Source organism: Vicia villosa, unplaced genomic scaffold, assembly GCF_029867415.1.
Source record: "Vicia villosa cultivar HV-30 ecotype Madison, WI unplaced genomic scaffold, Vvil1.0 ctg.001063F_1_1, whole genome shotgun sequence".
NCBI classification, from domain to species: domain Eukaryota; kingdom Viridiplantae; phylum Streptophyta; class Magnoliopsida; order Fabales; family Fabaceae; genus Vicia; species Vicia villosa.
In genome coordinates, this window is record NW_026705468.1 from 250883 (window position 1) to 269485 (window position 18603).

The 18603-nt window shown below is 31.4% G+C and overlaps 2 protein-coding genes across 3 annotated transcripts; one reads left to right on the top strand and one right to left on the bottom strand.

The window, feature by feature from the left end:
* Positions 1–868: 868 nt before the first annotated feature.
* LOC131633026 (uncharacterized) lies at positions 869–5416 on the top strand. Of its 2 annotated transcripts, none has more exons than XM_058903734.1 (9): positions 869–1099; positions 1383–1467; positions 1731–1805; positions 1899–1935; positions 2759–2842; positions 2969–3029; positions 3159–3265; positions 3706–3771; positions 5096–5416. In XM_058903734.1, the coding sequence occupies exons 1-9, from the start codon at positions 1036–1038 to the stop codon at positions 5195–5197; spliced, it is 681 nt and encodes a 226-aa protein (XP_058759717.1). In that variant the 5' UTR covers positions 869–1035; the 3' UTR covers positions 5198–5416. The 2 variants fall into 2 exon arrangements, with proteins under 2 accessions (XP_058759717.1, XP_058759716.1); XM_058903733.1 differs by having other exon boundaries at positions 872–1105.
* Positions 5417–10036: 4620 nt separating this feature from the next.
* LOC131633027 (nod factor hydrolase protein 1-like) lies at positions 10037–11811 on the bottom strand. Its single transcript, XM_058903735.1, has 2 exons — positions 10572–11811; positions 10037–10382 (listed from the first exon to the last, which is right to left on the bottom strand). The coding sequence occupies exons 1-2, from the start codon at positions 11692–11694 to the stop codon at positions 10357–10359; spliced, it is 1149 nt and encodes a 382-aa protein (XP_058759718.1). The 5' UTR covers positions 11695–11811; the 3' UTR covers positions 10037–10356.
* Positions 11812–18603: the final 6792 nt, after the last annotated feature.

Here is an 18603-nt window from a genome sequence, read left to right on the forward strand (position 1 = left end):
TAAATTAGTTTCTAAAATATATGTTATTAGTCTAATTATGTGTTAAATGTTTGTTTTGGATCAAAGTCAAATTCTATTATTAATCTAAATATTTTTATAAATGATGTCTACAAAAAAAAATTTGTGTACGAGATAAAATATATTTGATCCATGTATTTTTATAAACGGTGTTATTTTTATGTACGGAAAAAATCTATTATTGATCTAAATATTTTTGTAAATGATACTTAAATATAAATAATATTTGTATATGGGAAAAAAACTATTATTGATCTAAATATTTTAATATACGAAAGATGGTATTTATGATCCAAAAATGATATATGGAAAAAATCTATTATTAATCTAAATATTTTTGTATACGAAAATTTAATATTGATCCAGTTATTTTTGTAAATGATACCTAAACATAAATAATATTTGTATACAAAAAAAATCTATTATTGATCTAAATATTTTTATATACGATTATTTACTATTGATTCAGATATTTTTGTAAATGATACCTAAACATAAATAATATTTATATACGGAAAAAAATTATTATTAATTTAAATATTTTTATATACGAAAGATGATATTTATGATTCAAATATTTATGATCCAAAATTAATATAAGTAAAAAAATTTAATATTGATTTAGATATTTGTTTATATGAAAAATTTATTAATAATTTAAATATTTTTAAATCTTTTATTTAAATATTTTATAAACAAATGTGTATACCATTTCAGAATATGTGCGTATTCTCGGGTTTGTTAAGTGAATAGAATAAAAGAAAATAAAATTTCCCAAAACAAATCTATTATAATAAATAATTAATAATTATTATCAGGGGGCAATTGAAAAAAAAAAACCAACGGCAAAGCAAATAAAACCCCAGTTAAACCTTCATTCTAATTTCTACAAACTCGATTCTCCTTCCTCCTCTTCATATCACCACCATCTTCACTGATTAGGGTTTCTTCTTTCTGCGCATCAACACTCATCGATTCAACATTGTTCGGTTATCAATTTTTCACTCCGCGACCAAGATGCCTCGTCCCAAACGAAAAGCGGTCCCACCAATCACTTCTTCTGACGTCGATTCTTCTATTCGTACCGGTTCTTCACTTTCTTGTTTCCTCTTTTCTCATTGCTTTTCGTTATCACCAATCAGAAACAATCACGATAAGCACTTATTAATTTAATTCAATTAATCTTAATTTCGCGATTATGATTTTCTTGCGATGAATTTCAAGAATTTCGATCTTGCTTGATCTAGTATTATGTATTGATATTATAGTGGAATCGTTTTTTTTATTATGCTGATTGTGTTTTATTTCGATTTCTTTGGAGTAATAATTGATTAGTTCTTTGATTTCTTGCTATTATTATTCAGAGCCGAAGAGAACAACTACAAAGCAATTTGAACGAATAGATAACCTGTTTGGGTTGTATGCAAATAAATCAATGGGTTTGATTGAGTAAGTATGTTGTTATTATTATCATTATGGTTAATTCACACTACGATGACCGCAATCAGGATTGTAACACTTGTGTTGACCGAAATATTTTGGACTAGGTTATTTAAAACCTTGTCCAAAATATACGAAATATTAAATTGCCGGACACTTTAAATTTCAAGATTCGAAATTGTGGCATTCTGTTTTCTATTCGTATTTGTTATGCTTATGTGACTGTTGTTGTTGTTGTTGCAATTCTTTATACTTTTTGTTTTGTTGGCCAGCCCAGATGGGATTGAAGCACTTTGTAAAGATGTTAATGTGGACCATACCGATGTTAGAATGCTGATACTTGCTTGGTAGATATTTGACTGTGCTTCTTTTTTTTTTTTCTTTTCTCTTTTACCTTTAATTGATATTTGATTGGTTGTAATTGATGTCTTTCTTATCAGGAAACTGAAAGCCGAAAAGCAGGGTTATTTTTCTAAGGTTGGTAGAGAAAATATTGTTTCACAATCTTTTTTTTAGTAATATAGCACTTAAAATATTGAGATATACAAGTATGCATGCACTGTTTATTCCCCATTTTCTTTTCAATGAAACACACTCATGTGCAGTGTTGCCAAATTGCAGTGTTACGGCATAGTGAAATTTGAACAAATTATATTGTCAAAACTGGACTATTGTGGCGATATAGCCTTTGAAGCATATCAGATTTTGAACAAATTGCTATTTTCTTTGATCTGCAATTGACAACACTTCTCAAATGTGATCATTTTCATGCTTGTTATGGATTGCATTGCCTAATACTTATATGTTTTATCGTATATATTCACACACACACACACACACACAGTGCTTTTTATTGATCTGACTGTTGAACTATTACTACCTATTATTCCACTGGCATGAATATTTTTGGCTAAGTCTTGGAATATTGTATAATTGTAATGTTCTAATCAAATGATTCTTGTTTTCATATAATTTATAAGTATATATCAAGTTAATCTTGATTTATATTGATGAAGTACTGAGTAATTTTGTATCCATGAACTCTGAATCCAGCTCTAAATCTTTTAAGCAGTGTAAAGTTATTCAATGGTGTAAGAGTGATTTTGGCATGCAATGGGTTAAACTGTGTGTGTCTGCATGTGTGAGTCCAAGATGAGGAGTGGTTCCATTTCTCATTTGTTAATTTAATTTCTTAGTAGTTAACAACAGAATCGATATAAGTGAAATCGGTAACTTGATATTGTGTAAAATACTTGGTTTTCGATATGTCCTGCTCACAGGTCTTTCTTTCTCTGAATAGGACGAATGGCGAAAAGGTCTCAAATCTTTAGGGGCTGACACACTCCCAAAATTAAAAAAAGCAATAAATGGACTGAAGAAAGAGGTTTCTTCCTTTCTCGGTTATAAAATACTTAATTAAGTCACCGTGTTCTTGTTGAGACTAGCCATTTATTACGGATGTCCTTAAGAATGTTTTTGATGCAATTTGTTTCCCTTGTGTCTTGGGTAGGTGACAGGTCCAGAATGCTTTGAGGATTTTTATTCCTATGCATTTCAATACTGCCTCACAGGTAAGCTTAGTATTGGTGGGTTTATTTTACAACTATAATCCAGATTTGTTGTGATCTACAATTATATTTTCGCCTTGATGTTTTTGCTTGTCACTCTGAATCTGTTTGAACATTGTTTAATACTTGCAGAGGATAAGCAAAGGAGCATAGATATTGAGACCATATGTGAGCTGTTAACTATTATTCTGGGATCTGAATTCCCTTCTCAAGTCAATTTACTAACAGAGTATCTAAAGGTGAGTAGGTGTTTGTATTTATTTTGTTGAATCCTCTGTTGCAACTTTATGCTGCTCAGCTCTGTGTGTGATCTTTTAAGTTGTATGTAATTGGGAATAACAGAGGCATTCACTGATGTCCAGCACAAACATGTTAGATTATGAAGAATGTCAATTTGTTATTTTCTTGTATTAGTTATTTTCCATATTTGTGGCCATTCGTATGCATACTGTTTTGCTTATTGTGTTGTTCATGATACAAAGTTGGTTACCTCTTTGAAATATTTTTCTTTGGAAGGTATCTACTTTGAAATCAAGTGATGGAAGAAAATTTTCCAACTACCCTGTGTATTATGCACTCGAAAATTGTGTTGTTTGGGCGGAAAGTTTTAATTAAAGAATTTTAATTTTAAAACCATATTCATATAACTGTTTTCTGATGGTTGGGTTTTTCTTGGCAGATCCAAAATGACTACAGAGCGCTTAGCAGGGATCACTGGATAAGTTTTTATCGGTTTTTTAAAGAGGTAACACTCATTTTTTTAATCTTACCCTTTGAAATATTTTATATCTTGTACATTTTTCACTTCTGGTTGCGCTTTTATCTGATTATGGTCCACTGAGTCTGAGTTAATAGTTAATTTTTGGCAAAACTATGACTTATTGTAAAATTGATGGTCTAATCCGCTAGAGTAAAATTCTTTCTAGGAAGAGGAGTGTTTGTTCACATCTCCTTTCGATTTGTTATTGGCTTTGATGATGACTAGGATTATATTATATGTTGTTTAATGGAAGATGCATAATGAGTAATTCACCTTATTTTGCCTATTATGTGTGGTTTACTTATACAAAAATTGTGATTTGTGAATTTAGAGTTTACCGTATTTTTTCCTCTAAAAGGTCCAAAACCTAAAATAGTATCAAAGCTTATCTTAGACTTGTCCACAGTACGAAACACAATATTGCTGGATGCTTGGGGGGTGTTTGAAAAAACCCAAGTTACACATAGGTTTGAGAAAAGGACTCTTCAAAGCTTATAAAATCTAGATGGTCCCCTCCTTACATGTTGGTTTTGTCAGTTTTTAGGGATCCAGTTAGGTCTAAAATCTAACTTTTTCAATCGTAAAATAAGCTAAAAATATTCATATATTTTTAAATTATTTACACTTCAATAAAATTTGTATGGGAAAAATAAGTCAAGTTGAATGTTTGGCTTGACATGTTGTGAAAAAAGGAAAGAGAAATCCCCCCCACACAACACACTTATTTAAACAAGTCAATTTTAAAGCTTGGCGTCGACTTGTTTACAAAAATGTAACTTGAGTTTAGCTTGCCCTTTATTACTTCTCTTCTCGAAAAATTGTAAATGCATTAATTTTGTGTATTTTGTATATAGTAAAAAACTAAAAAGAGAAAGAAGGTGAAAGGGATAATTGTTCCTTAGATAGAATTAAGATTTACTTGGTAACTGAAATATAGTTTATTATTATTAATATTTATTATTTATACCCATTTTATCGCTTTCTTTTTTTACACTCATTTTGTTATCTAATATGAACATTTTTGTTATTCAAGTCACGGTCTAAGGCTGAGCTTGTTCTTTAGTTAATTGAGCACTAATGATTCGAGCTCTAATAAATATAACTCATTTGCTAACTCATGTGCTCTCTTATCTGCATATTTATGATATGTCTCTGCTGTTGTGAAACATGTCTCTAATTATCTATAATGTGTATTACTGTTTTGCATAAGTTGTGCACTTTAGGAAAGTAATTTAATTGGTGATGTTAGTGTGCTCTTCAATTCAAAAAGTAGCACTCAGGAAAAATGTTAACATTTTATTGCTGCCAGGTAAGCTTTACAGACCTACAAAAATATGATTCCAGTCAAGCCTGGCCAGTGATCGTCGACAATTTTGTTGAATGGTTGAAAGGAAAAGAAAAAGAAATATAGTTATCACCTCCGAGTTTCAGTTTGAATTTACTCAAACTCCGATCTAGAATTCAGTTTGAAGCGGATACAATTGTATATGGCTGTTGAGTAATCTGTTTGCAGTTTTCTGCAAATTTTGTTATGATTGATCATATGTGTAACAACACTTCAATATAGTGTCAACTGTCAAAGCTATCTCGATGCTTGAGTTTATAGACCGGAGATTTTGTTTTTGAGCAATTTTTGTTTAGTTATGCCATTTATTTCACATCTTCTGTGTATGTTAACAATTTCTGGAGTCAAACTTTCTACAATGTGTCTTTGGTCCGTCTAAAGGTATCAACTAAAGTTCTTTTTCCCCTTTTGTCATTATCTGTTAAAGTTGTGAGAAGAAAGTGTGAAGAGAGAAAGATGTGAAAAAGAATGTGAAGAGAGGGAAATAAGTGAGAAATAGAGGTGATTTGATATGTTGATTGGTATGAGTGAAAGATAGAAGAAATAGAGAAGAAAGAAGTATGTATTATTTTTAAAAATACTAAAATACCCTTGATTAAAAAGATTTAAGTGAAGTTGTACTTTTACTTTATTTAAGTTAATTATTATAATTAAATTAGCTTATAGAAAAAAAACTCACAATAATGTTTTAAAAAAATTACAAAATTTTAGTTTAATTATTTCTCAATCTCTCATTGTATGCTGTAGCATACTGTTATCGTAGCATAATATTAGTTGAATTTGATTTTATAAGACTAAGGGATAAATTGGTAAAATAACAAAATATTACACGTTCATATGCTTTTCGTTGCAACTTCTTCTCAAAATTGGAGAGAAAGGATATTTGAGTGGGTCCCACTACTTTTTACTCTCTCCCCTATTTCATCTCATTCCAAGCCGGAGAAGTTACATAGATTCTTTAAACTTCTCTCTTCACAAATTCTCTCTTTTGAACTTCTATTGAAACAAGCAGACCCTTAAAGTTTAAAGCACTGAAGTTCCCCTTTTGTCATTATCTGTTAAAACCTTCAAGTTTAAAGCGCCGCATAGTTAGTCCTATTTTTATTTGGGTTAAATATACAATACCTCTTTTAATATAGACGAAATTTGTTTTACCTTTTTAAAAATAATTTAGATCACCCATTTGAAATGTTAAAATCTGTGTTTTTTATTCCTTAAGTGCACAAGTTATCCTCCTATATTATTTTTATTTATTTATTACATAGATTTAGTGTTTAATTTGTACGTATAAGGAGAAATAAGGAGAAATAAAAGAATATAAATGATAGGGGATAAAGCGAAAATCGCGTACTTTACATGAGTAAAGTGACATTAATCCTTGTTATTTTCATTGTATCAAGTTTATTTTTTAAAATTTTGAATTTTATATGTTATTATTCAATGACAATGTCAGCCTGTACTTTTTTTTTTATAAACAAAGAAGGTATATTAAAAAGAATAAGGGGTGCTAGCCCACAGTTACAAGAGAGAAATGCCTCGACGATTCCCACACCAAACAAAACCAACCAACCGACCACACAACACCGATACCAACAATCAAAAACACAACACCGGATGAACACACCAATTCACCCAAAGAGCCGAATCTCTAACTTGAGAGGAAGAGAGAAACCATTCCCAAGACAAGAAGACTCCCCCATTTCACTTGTTTGTTGAACATTTTTATGATTGCTAGTTTTACAAATGGCTGTTTCAACCATTTTCTTTTGTTGTGTTTTGTTTGTTTAAACTTCTTCTAAATTCTACCTATTATTTGTCAACTAACAATTTCTGTAGAACTCTAATATAAGCAGGCCATAATGGGATTTGAATTGAGTGCATGCTTTCAAAACTGTAGATCTCTGGTGGTCTGTATGTTTTAGTTTCAAAAAATAGATTTTTTTTTTTTATATTTTCAAAAATGATTTTTATAAAAATATTTTTCAAAATATTACAAATTTATATTTATTTATTTAAATTGAAAAATTAATTTAGATATCTTATAACATAAATATATATTATTGAAAATCAAAACATACTTAGTTGAAATTTCAATTTTTTGAAAAGATTGTATTTAAAAATATGTTTTTTTGAACATGAAGAAATAAAAAAGCTATTGCAACTGTCGAAAATACTAGGCCTATTAAAGGAACAAAAATAGATGATAAGTTTATCATAAAATGGGGTATCTCAATTTCATATTTATACCTGTTATTTTTTGTTGATTGTTAGATTAATATTTGGATTCTTCTTATAAGAAAGATAGTCTATAATCATCAGAATTCATATATCTTGAAGAGTTGAACAAAATGTTATAACTTGAAGAATCGTCTTGTTACAATTTGGCAAAGTGGGAGATCGATTGAAGTTCTTTGTGAGCCAGTCCTTTGGATTAATTGTATTTCACAAAACAACATGGAAAAGTGTTCAAAGTGTTCAAGTTGACCTAGCTTACTTAAGTTGTATGGAACTGCAAAAGTGACACATGCTGGACACAATGTCAGAGCATGTGGTATGACATCTAAGCCTTTGCTTAACAAGTCAGACTGTTACATTTTAGAGCATGTTTTATAGAAGATTTGTTGAAGATTTTACTGTTATTGATTTAACAATATGATTAAGTGATTTGTTTGTCAGTTGGAAAAAAATTTATTCAGATTTAAATGAAAATTTAAATTGAAACAAATCATATCTTGTTGGAGAGATTTAAGGAACAAATAATATCCAACAAATTCTGCATCAATTCTGAGCAAAATCAAATCAAATATCCATGTAGAAAATTCCAAAAGAATTATGCTATATAATGAGCTATTTTCTAGCTTGGAAGACACATATCATACATTGAAGATCTATAGAGTTTAGGGTTCAAAAAAGTCCTTATTATTTTTATGTACACCACTATGTTTCAATAATTTGATATATTAGGTTGTCTAGTTGAGTTGTAAGATTCAACATCACTCATAGTTGTGATTGAAGTTTATCACCAGGGTTTAGTGATTGAAAAGTCCAAACACTCGGGTTATTGTTTGAGAGAAAGTGGAAGGGGTTATCATATTTAGAGGGACACCTAAATAGAAAGTCACTAGGTAGTGTTAGGAAAGGCATAAGACAACATAATGTTTGTTGTTGCTTGTAAGACTGATTGGACTAAGCTATTAATAATGAGTTTATTTTCTTGGCTTGGAAGCCAACTCTCCATACGTAGGTGGAGGTTGCATCAAATTGAGTTACCAAATGATTGTGTTATTTATTGCTTTTCTGCTCGATCATCTTGTACTAGTTAATTATGGTGTCTCTAATTTAACTTGTTGAACCAGGTGCTAGGATATCGTATGCAACATCTGTCCTCTGAAAAACATAATTTCAAATTTTTTTCCATACCTAACCCTTAGCTAGGACACAAATAGACATAGTCGGGGTGAAGTCAACCTTGATCCATACTCGTTAGGGGGGTGATATGTTAGCGAGATTTCCCATCTAGAAGGCTGACTCGATATGGAATCAAGAAGTTGAATTAGTTGTGAGTGATGCATTAGAGTCAAGATAATGATTATGAAGTCAAACAAAAGAGCAATATAGTTAAATGACTATGATAATGTAACACTCCTAACATCCAAGATCATAAAAATAATAATGAAGAGGCATGACTATAAATACACATAAAAAGGAACAAGCAAATGCGTCACTTATTCAAATATCAATCATATTGAGACTTTTCTTGTATATGGTAGAAGTAGTCACATATGGTGTACTTATCACAAGTACACTCCAAACATCCTTAGTTCAATGAACTTCTAATTGAATTCTCCATTAATTATGTTGCTTCAAATTCGCTAAACTACAATGTCACATATGGTGTACTTATGACAAGTACACTCCAACTAGTTTAATCTTATTATTCCATTAATTCCATCCTTAATCCTAAAACTTAACTGTTAATCCAAATGAAATCATCATTAACGCTCTTTGAAATTTCAAAACCAAAATTCCTACCCACATAATATATCAATCGACATCACTATAAAAGGGCTCCTCTTTCCTTAACCACTTTTCCCTTTCACACCTTGTGCTTGGGAGACTCTGGACTTGAATTTTCTCGCTTAATCCCTTTCAGGCCCTGTGTTTGACTACTGTAGAATAGAACGTCCTAGCTTAATCATTTTTCCCTTTCAGGCCTTGTGCTTGAGAGACTCTAGACTAAAGTATTCTCGCTTAATCACTTCTCTCCTTCAACCTCTGTGTTCGAGGGGCCATGGACTAAAATATCTTAAATTAGGCCAAACTATCATAAAACAATTCCATTAAAGGTAAACAAACACGGCACGTCAGCTCTCCAACTCGTAAATGACACAAAGAATGTTTGAATAAGAAAGAGGCGAGATCACACGATGAGCACATGATCAAACTTGTGCCACACCCTCTATGTTGTGTCTCTTAAGAGAACGTGTCAAACCACGTTCTAGGTAAATCCAACCGAACTCTCTCAACTAATAAATGAAGTATTCATGGTCATATAAGTAAATTGTATCTCCTATATTAAAGGGATGATTCACTTCAATCATTGTGTCGGAGAGTTAAAGAGACGTGTGGCCGAACTTTTAAACATTAGAACCGGTCTCTTGACTAACTCCTTAAATCAAATGACCCCGTGCCCTATATTGCATACATGATACTAAGTCCTTAAATCAAATGACCCAATGCTCTATATTGCATACATGATATTATCTATTGTTAATACTAAGTCCTTAAATCAAATGACCCCATGCTCTATATTGCATACATGATATTATCTATTGTACTCACCGAAAATAGATGATTTCCGATTGAAATTGTGCTATGTGTTTCGCTTAAAAAGAAGTATCATTGGAAAAAAAAATATAAAGCAACCTCCAAATACAAAGTTATTTAAACTTTGATGATCAATCAAACAATCACTTAAAAAAATACAAGAACATTTTACAAAGAAAATACATAGGACACAACAACAAATCATAAATTACAATAAATTACATCATAACTTAGAATTAAGTAAAATGGAATAAATTTTCATCACAAAATTATAAAATTTCCCATTTGTGCTGTCTTCAATGCCATCATGTACTTGAGCATTGTGTATTAAGTTATTTAACTTATGACGAAGAATATAAGGTTCAAACTTCTCTAATAAACAAGTCACCAGGTCTCATTTAGACAAGCTTCCAAGCTTTTGAAGCTGAAAATTTTCAACCAAAGTAAAGTTAATCACAAATTAACAATGAAAGAGAGAATTTGAAAAGCAATTTTGAACAAATATAAATAGTATTATTTTCAGGTTTTAATATATAATTAATTAATTAGTTTAATTTACCTTGAGTTTTATTTTCAGGTTTTAATATATAATTAATTAATTAGTTTAATTTACCTTGAGTTGAGATTTCCCAATCACTAGTATCCAAACCCGCAACCCAAAAGAAATACCCACGAAGCTTAATCGCTCGAGCAAACCCAATCTTCATAGAAACCGTAAACAAATCTTCATACCCGACCCAATAACTCTCATTATACGAATAAACCGAACCCGTTTTCTTATCATGCACCACTTTCGTACCCGTTTGCTTATTAAAATCCAACACTTGAAAATACGCCAACCCACCATCCACCCCAGGACCCGGCCCAACACTCGGAGCTCCAACTCCGTGCTTATTCGGATCTTGAAGCTTCCACGTCTTCCCATAAAGCGGCATACCCATAACTAACTTCTCGGGTAAAAGCCCTGTCTGGATCCACGAAAATAACCCGCTTACAACACTCACGTTAGTTTCCGGGTCGAACATTCCAGACGGAGCTCCGGTCACGTTATCCCACGCGCCGTGAAGATCGTAGCTCATTACATTGATCCAGTCTAGGTTTTTGTTAATGGAATCAACCGGATACGTACGCGGTTCACCGGAGAGGAATAATGCAGCGGAGAAATAAACCGCGGCGGTGAGTAGCAACGGCGGCTTCCCGGTGGAGATAGCTTCGTCGGAAATCGCGTTTCGCCAATGGAGAAACAAGTCTCCGAGGTCGTTCATTTCTTTTGCGGTTTGAGGAAACTCCCAGTCGAAGTCGATTCCGTTGAATCCATACGCACGAGCGACTTCAATCGAGGAGTTGATGAAGGTTGCACGTGCGGTGGAGTCGGAGGCGATGAAGGCGAAGAGAGTGGAGTTGCTATTTGCACCTCCGATTGAAATGAGGGTGGTTATGGGAGAAGGTTTGGTTTTGCATGTGTTTGTGAAAGTTGCGAGTGACGTGGCTTTAGAAGATGAACCTTGTTGTTGTTGAATTTCTAGTTTGTATGTAATGTTGTTGGGTACGAGGAAAGCGTAGAAGATGTGAGTGAAGAGTGATGTGTCTATTGAAGATGGAGGGAAAGTTGGGTTATCTAAGTAGTATATGGCTTTCACACGTGTGGTTGATTGTGTGCATGTGGAACTTTTTGTTGCTACTACTAAGAGAGTTAATGATAAAGTTAGTAACTGTTTAAGGTTGGAGTTTGTCATGATAGGATCTATAGTGTGGGTTGATGGGGTGTGTTAGATATAAGGAGGGTATATATAGCAGTTAGGATTTGGATAGTTTACTATCTCAACTCAAAGGTTTCCATGATGCATGAAAGGGTGGAAGGAAATGGTTGACAATCATGATCATTTAGTAAGTTAGAAAAGTTGTGCTATGAAATATAGTATAATGATTCTTTATTTTATTCAACATGTGGCCACTAAACTAGTTGGAAGAGTATGTTTGGATGTGAATAAGATTGTTTGTAGGTAAACTGAAACAGCCGTCTATTGCCCTTTTGGATTACTTTTATTGATCAACTAACAATCACATTACATGTGAGTCAAGAAGGAATGCGGTTAAACCATATAGAAATGAGTAAAAGTGGATTCCTCTAAAGTTCTATGAAAAGATTTATGTCACATTCTGTTACTAACAAGACATTGCAGTCTTATAGACAACAAATGGGGAATAGTAATCATGAAATAATAAATATGATAACCCATTAGATGACTATTGTATTTAATTTAAATATTCGTGGTCTTTCTTATTAAGTCCAGCGTCAATCACCACTGAATCAACTAACAATTGATGCAAATTGAATTACTTTGAGTATGCATTTTTAAATAATATATTGAAAATTTACCTTGAGAGATTAAAGATCCGAAATGCATTAATTTTCTCGGGAAGCGGAGGAATTTAAGAATATGTAGCTAAATACCAAATTGAATATGGAGATCTGACTAATAATGAGTATTTGAAAAATGAAGTATTTCTCTAGTTTCTTAACTAAGGACACATTCACATCTTTCACCACTTTGCCACCAAATTCATTTTTAAATTGACGGTATTTGCAAATCTTATCCCATGGACAATTTCATAGATGAGAAACTAAGTTTAATATTATAGACTTATCGAGTATTCATAAATATATAATGAGTATATTGATGAATATATCAGTAGGTTTAGGAAGATGTAGGCTATATGTATGTCCATGATTCTAGAATATGAATTGATGCAAATGAGTGCAGTAGACTTAATTATGGTATTCAAGAAAGAAATGGTTAAATAATAACTTAGAGACATGTCACAATCGACAGATAGTGCTAGGCATATTGAGAAATTGAACCATGAAAAAGAAAAATGAAGAAAAAGAGAGGTTCCCTAAAAATGATAAACGCTCTAATGCAGCCTTTGTAGAAATTGGAGAAGGTATATATAACTCTTATAACGAGTCAAGTTATCAAAGTGTCAGTATGAGTGAATTGAAACTAGAGACATCTTATAAGGGCCAAAATTGTAAATCCATATATTCGAATACTAATTTGAACATTAATAAACGAAAGTATGAATTTGGTATTGGTAAGGCCGGTTAATTTTTGATATTTTGTTGAAAGATCCAATTACTAATGAGTGATGGCCATAAAATTCCTTTTTCAAAAAATATAAGAGGGATAAAACTCTATAAAATAGATAACACTTTTGGTAATCATGTTAAAAAGAAATAGAAATAGGCAAAATTTTATTTGATGACAAGGTCAAAGCACCTATGATCAACACTATGAGAAGTAGGAAGAAGAATCTTTAGATAACATGTATCCTAAGAATGATGAAACATTGTTATACTTCCTCCAAAAGAGATGTAACACCAAAAAAAGGTCATGTTGTGTCCCAGTTGCAATTCGATGTTTGCTAAAAAACATAACTCTCAGATTAAACTTTTTACTCTCTAAATACTAAGGCAATTCCTAATGAACAAAACTGATAACAGAAGGAGAATGAGTGAGATAAGAAAGTAGATAGTTCATAAAATTCGTGCTTTAGAAGTGATCAAAACACTCACTTATATAGGAAACAATTTAGATTAAAAATGCAACAATCCATGGGTTTGGAGACTTTCTAATCGATTAAAACGACAAGCTAAATGATTACACAAAGCCAGAAAAGGAAACCTTATTTTGCTTTGCATATTAATCGATTGAGAGACAAACTCGCCCATTAATCGATTAGATAAAAGCTCTAATCAATTAGACATAGAATTTAGCTTTTTCTAATTGAACAAAATTGCTTCTTAATTGATTAAGTACTTTTTCAGGATTGGTTTTTAGAAGAATTGAGAAAAAGATGAAGAAATTTAAAATGATTTTGTGTGTGTGTTATGTGTGTGAGTGTGTATGTGTGTGTATGTGTGTATATGTGTGTATGCGTCCTTAGTATTTCAAAACTTACTCTTGCTTAAATTACATTTAACTAATCAAATACAAGATTAAAACAGTAATCGCAAGATCAACAAGCTTTCACATCTTTAATTCATTTTGTTTTTTTTTTTACTTCTCATAGCTCTTCATAGAGGAATTTAGATTCTTTTCTTTTAGCTTTCTTCTTGACAGGTGATACTAGTGATTTAACGTTTTCTTGTTCATTTGTCATTATCAAAATATTTAGAAGCCTTTAACCTGGACAATACATAAAACCTATTATTTATAGATATACAAATAAAACAAATAAGGTTTATCTAGAACACGACTTTGAAGGGGCAAACGTGATAAAAACAACATAAAGAGCCAAAGTCACCTAAGTTTCTTTTTTGACAATTCATTAATCATGTCTTAAAGTTCCCACAAAAGAAATTCATGAGTGACCTAGAAATTTAGAAACTTCACTATCATGAAAAGCTTGATCATTGAAATCGTCCAAAACACTACATGAAGAAAGAAGATATTCGAGGGAAGTAATGACATCAACACTGAATCTAATTTGAAATTTGCTCGTGTCAAAACCTACACCATTCGAACCTCCTATTAGATCCAGAGGTGCGAGAGGTATAGTAGTCAGGGCCATCAAATATGTTTTTTTGGCAAAGGTTGTGAGGCAATTCCATTCTTTTTATCTTTGTCATCCTTATCTTCTTCATTTGGAAAACATTGAAATTCATGTATTATCTTTTTCTTTCTAGTTGATTGTAAGTTTTCCAAGTGGTTTGGCCAATTAAAGAAAAATATCTATCATCAATGATGTCCGAAAAAGGAAGCATTTAAGCCAAATTGAATTGCCTAGACACGAGTTGAAACTTATAAGCGAACAATCTAGTTTCTCTCATAACAAGACACAACATTCTTTCATTAACCATTGTTAATATCACTTAACAATTGTTGAAGAATTTTTGTCTATTAAATACTTGAGGTTGTCTCTTAGCCATATGAATTAGTTGTTACTTTAAGCCGTCCCTCCTCACATTCAAGAGGGTAGAACTAATTTAAAAACCAACTAACAAGTTTACTAATTGCACATATTTGGAACGGTGCATGTACCCTAGCTAGTGGATCCATTAAATCATTTTAAATCATTCTGATATTTTAATACCAACTAACTAATTATACTTTCTTCTATGCCTCTGTTAGTGACATTTCTTTGCTTCACTGGCATGATTACAAGTTACTTCTTACCATGAAATTGACCTATCTCTCAAGTCAGTTTCTCGGTGTGGAAAAACTCTAACTTAAGCCATATATAAACATGGTTAATTCGGTTGATTAAAAAGTTAATTCAATTCACTTGAAATTATAATTAATTCAATTACACAAGTTAGCCACATTTTTTTATATGAATTAAATTAAGAGTTAAATATGTTTAAAGTTCCTCTAAAGTTAGTAATTTTTTTATTTTTCGTCCATCTAAAAAATTTGTTGAAGAATCGTCTCTTTAAAGTTATGAATTTTAACTTTTGATCTCTCTTTCTAAAACCGTCGTTAAGTAGTAAATCTCTCAAAAAAAGTCGCTAATTCAATCGTTAAGTTATAAAAATCATTGATAAATTTCAGAAGGAACAAAAAGTTAAAATTTTTAATTTTAAAGAGACGATTCCTTAACGAAATTTTGAGTGAAAATGCCTAATTGAGAAGAACTTAAAACATATTTAACCCTTGAATTAATCCTTTACTCAATAAAATTAACTACATTGCTATATTAATTATTGGACAATAAAGTATAGAGAAATAAAGGTGAACATAATGATTATCCTAAAAACTTTAAAACCCAAAAAAAAAAACTACGACCATTATCAAATGACAATAAGAAAATAACATGTAAAAATTATTACAACATATAGACTATCATGAACCAACTCAAGACCCAAATACACCTACACTCTCCAAAGCAAATATTTAACTACCCTTCACATTACTATAAAACAAAAGTATAAGAAAAAATATATTGTCTTGTAATGAAGAACTTGAATCTTATATATTGTCTTGTATTCTCTCTTCCTTCACAAAACTAAGCAATATGAGATTTCGAAGAACTTGAATCCTATATATAACATTTGACTTTTTCTTCCTTCAGAAAACTAAGCGATGTGAAACTTATTCAACATTATATTTTCAACCAATCCAACGAGTAATTAATATAATATCACACTTATATACATAAAAGCGTACATGAAATATTTTTCATATATTTAAAGATTTGAAATGGCATAATAATGCTATTCTCTTTTTCAATATTTCAAAATTCATTTTTAATGGCAAATAGAATACATTAAAAAGGCAAAAATCACTGACAACAACAAAATACTCATAAAGCACAAGAAGAAGTGTCTAAAAACAACCAAATAAATAGGATACAATAGAGAGAAATAAATAACATGAATAATTAAATAGCGGTAAAAAATGTAAGCCCACCTAGAGCTATACCAAAACTTCTTAAGAATCACTACCAACCAAATCTACCATCAACATATCAGATTCCAACAAAAGACAAACAGAAGGTCCATCACCTCACTATGAATCTAGATAAACACTCAATTTGTAATAGATGTAGGAAGAGGATAGGATTCTGAAGTCAATCCGTGAAGATGGAAGAGTTCTCACCATATTTACCCCAAAACCAATTCCAAGCCAAAATAAAATACTTTTCTCCTCGAACTCTCGCTCTGCTTTTGTGACTGGTTAAAAATGAATTCATTTAGGCCTTTCCAAATGGACCAGACTACCATATTCCAAACTAGAAGATAACAAACCCCATATTTAACCCTTCCTCCTAGAGAAACAAAAGACTCAAAAAGCACCTTAGGATCCTGATGAATAACAACTTGCCACCTCAACCACCTAAAAACTCTATACCACACTGGCGAGGCTACATCACAAGTAACAAAAAGATGAGAAACCATATCAACCGAAAACCCATAGAAGGGACAGGAAAGCCTAGTAAGGTTAGTAAACACCCCATTTCTTAACAAATTCCCTCTAGAAGAAATTCCAAATAAAGGGAACGATATGGCTCTATCTCGGAAGAGGCCCAAAAATGAGGTAAAGCTCTCCATCTAAACAACATAAGAAGAGGCCATTGAAAAATTACCCTCACTATAGTGCTTCCAAATCCATTTATCTCGGTCCAAGGTAAGAGTGCCATTTTTAAGTAGATAAAAAAGTTCGTCACACATGGCTAACTCTTTAAGGAAGAAAGGTCTCTACCATCTAGCATTCTAATTCAATGCCCCATTAATAACTTTTTCTATCTCTCTCACTAACCCTTCAAGCATGAGAGAATTGGAGAAGAAACTAGGAAAGTTAGTCATTAAGGGATGTTCATGTCATACCCCAAATTTGCCCTAAATTTTTAACCCAATTACTGTTTCTCATTCCCCTGCATACATGAGATAAAAGTCAGTAGTTTGACTTTTCATCTGAACATCATGTTATTTTCATTTATCTAGCAGTCAGTAGTTCATAAATCAATAAAAGGCCAACCATGCATTTGTCAATTTCTCACCATTTGTTTAATCCATTTTCATTTTATGTATTCTATTTAGTTTACTCTTTAAAAAAAAGTCAAAGCGTACGAAAGGTGAAAGTTAGACCTATTTTACGTACAAGTCAATTTGAATTTGGTCCAAACCATTTCAAGATCATTTGAGTTTTATTTGATGTTGTTTTTTATCCATACAAACCCATTTTTCAATCCATATCTAATATCTTAATCCATTTTTAATTTCTTTTACAAACCAACTTTGCATTATCCATTTCCATTTCCATAAACCATTTCATACCCAAGTGTTCAAACCAATTATCCATTTATTCAAAAACCAAATAACCATTACAAGTCTTTGTCCAAATTCAAGACAAGTCCATCAAAACCTTTTTTTTTTTTTCAATTTCTAGTTTCCATCCATATCCATATTTTAAAGACCAACTCCATTTCATGAACCAATTAACCAAAGACCAATATCCAAATTCGTTTGTCCACTTTCAAAAATCCAATTCTCTTTTTTTATAAAAAAAAACTTAAAAATCCACACTAACCACATTAGTTTATTTTATCCATAAAAGTGTTTTTAATGCAATTATCCATAAATCAATTTCCATTAAAATCAAAATCCAAAAAAACCATTGACCTCAAATATCGAATTCGAGCCAATTTTATCCATTTTTAATTTTCATTCCACTATTAATCCATTTAACCATATGTTACTAACATTTTTCTCTAACAATAAGTTCCATCAATTCATCAATTTTTATCAGTAACAATCTAACACCCAATTTACATCAGTATTTTTTACCAACTAAATTGCATATGTAATATTTGCATCAGAAAATAATCATCAGAAAAACCAAAAAAATATTAACTGCATTAGTAGAGAGTTTTTTTACAGTAAAAATTAAATAACTTCAGTGAAAATCACAACCACGCGGTTATAATAACAAATCAAGTGGGAAAAACACAAGTTTTTGGGTATGTAATTCACGACTTCCTCCCTTCAAATCCACCTCATCAACACACATTTTTCCTTCTTCCTTATTCACACGTTTCAGGAAATAGCTTCACAATATTTTGATTCAATTCTCTTCACCTATAATAACACATTCACTCATTTATAAAAAGGGAAGAATAATCGGTGCACACAATTTTTCAGT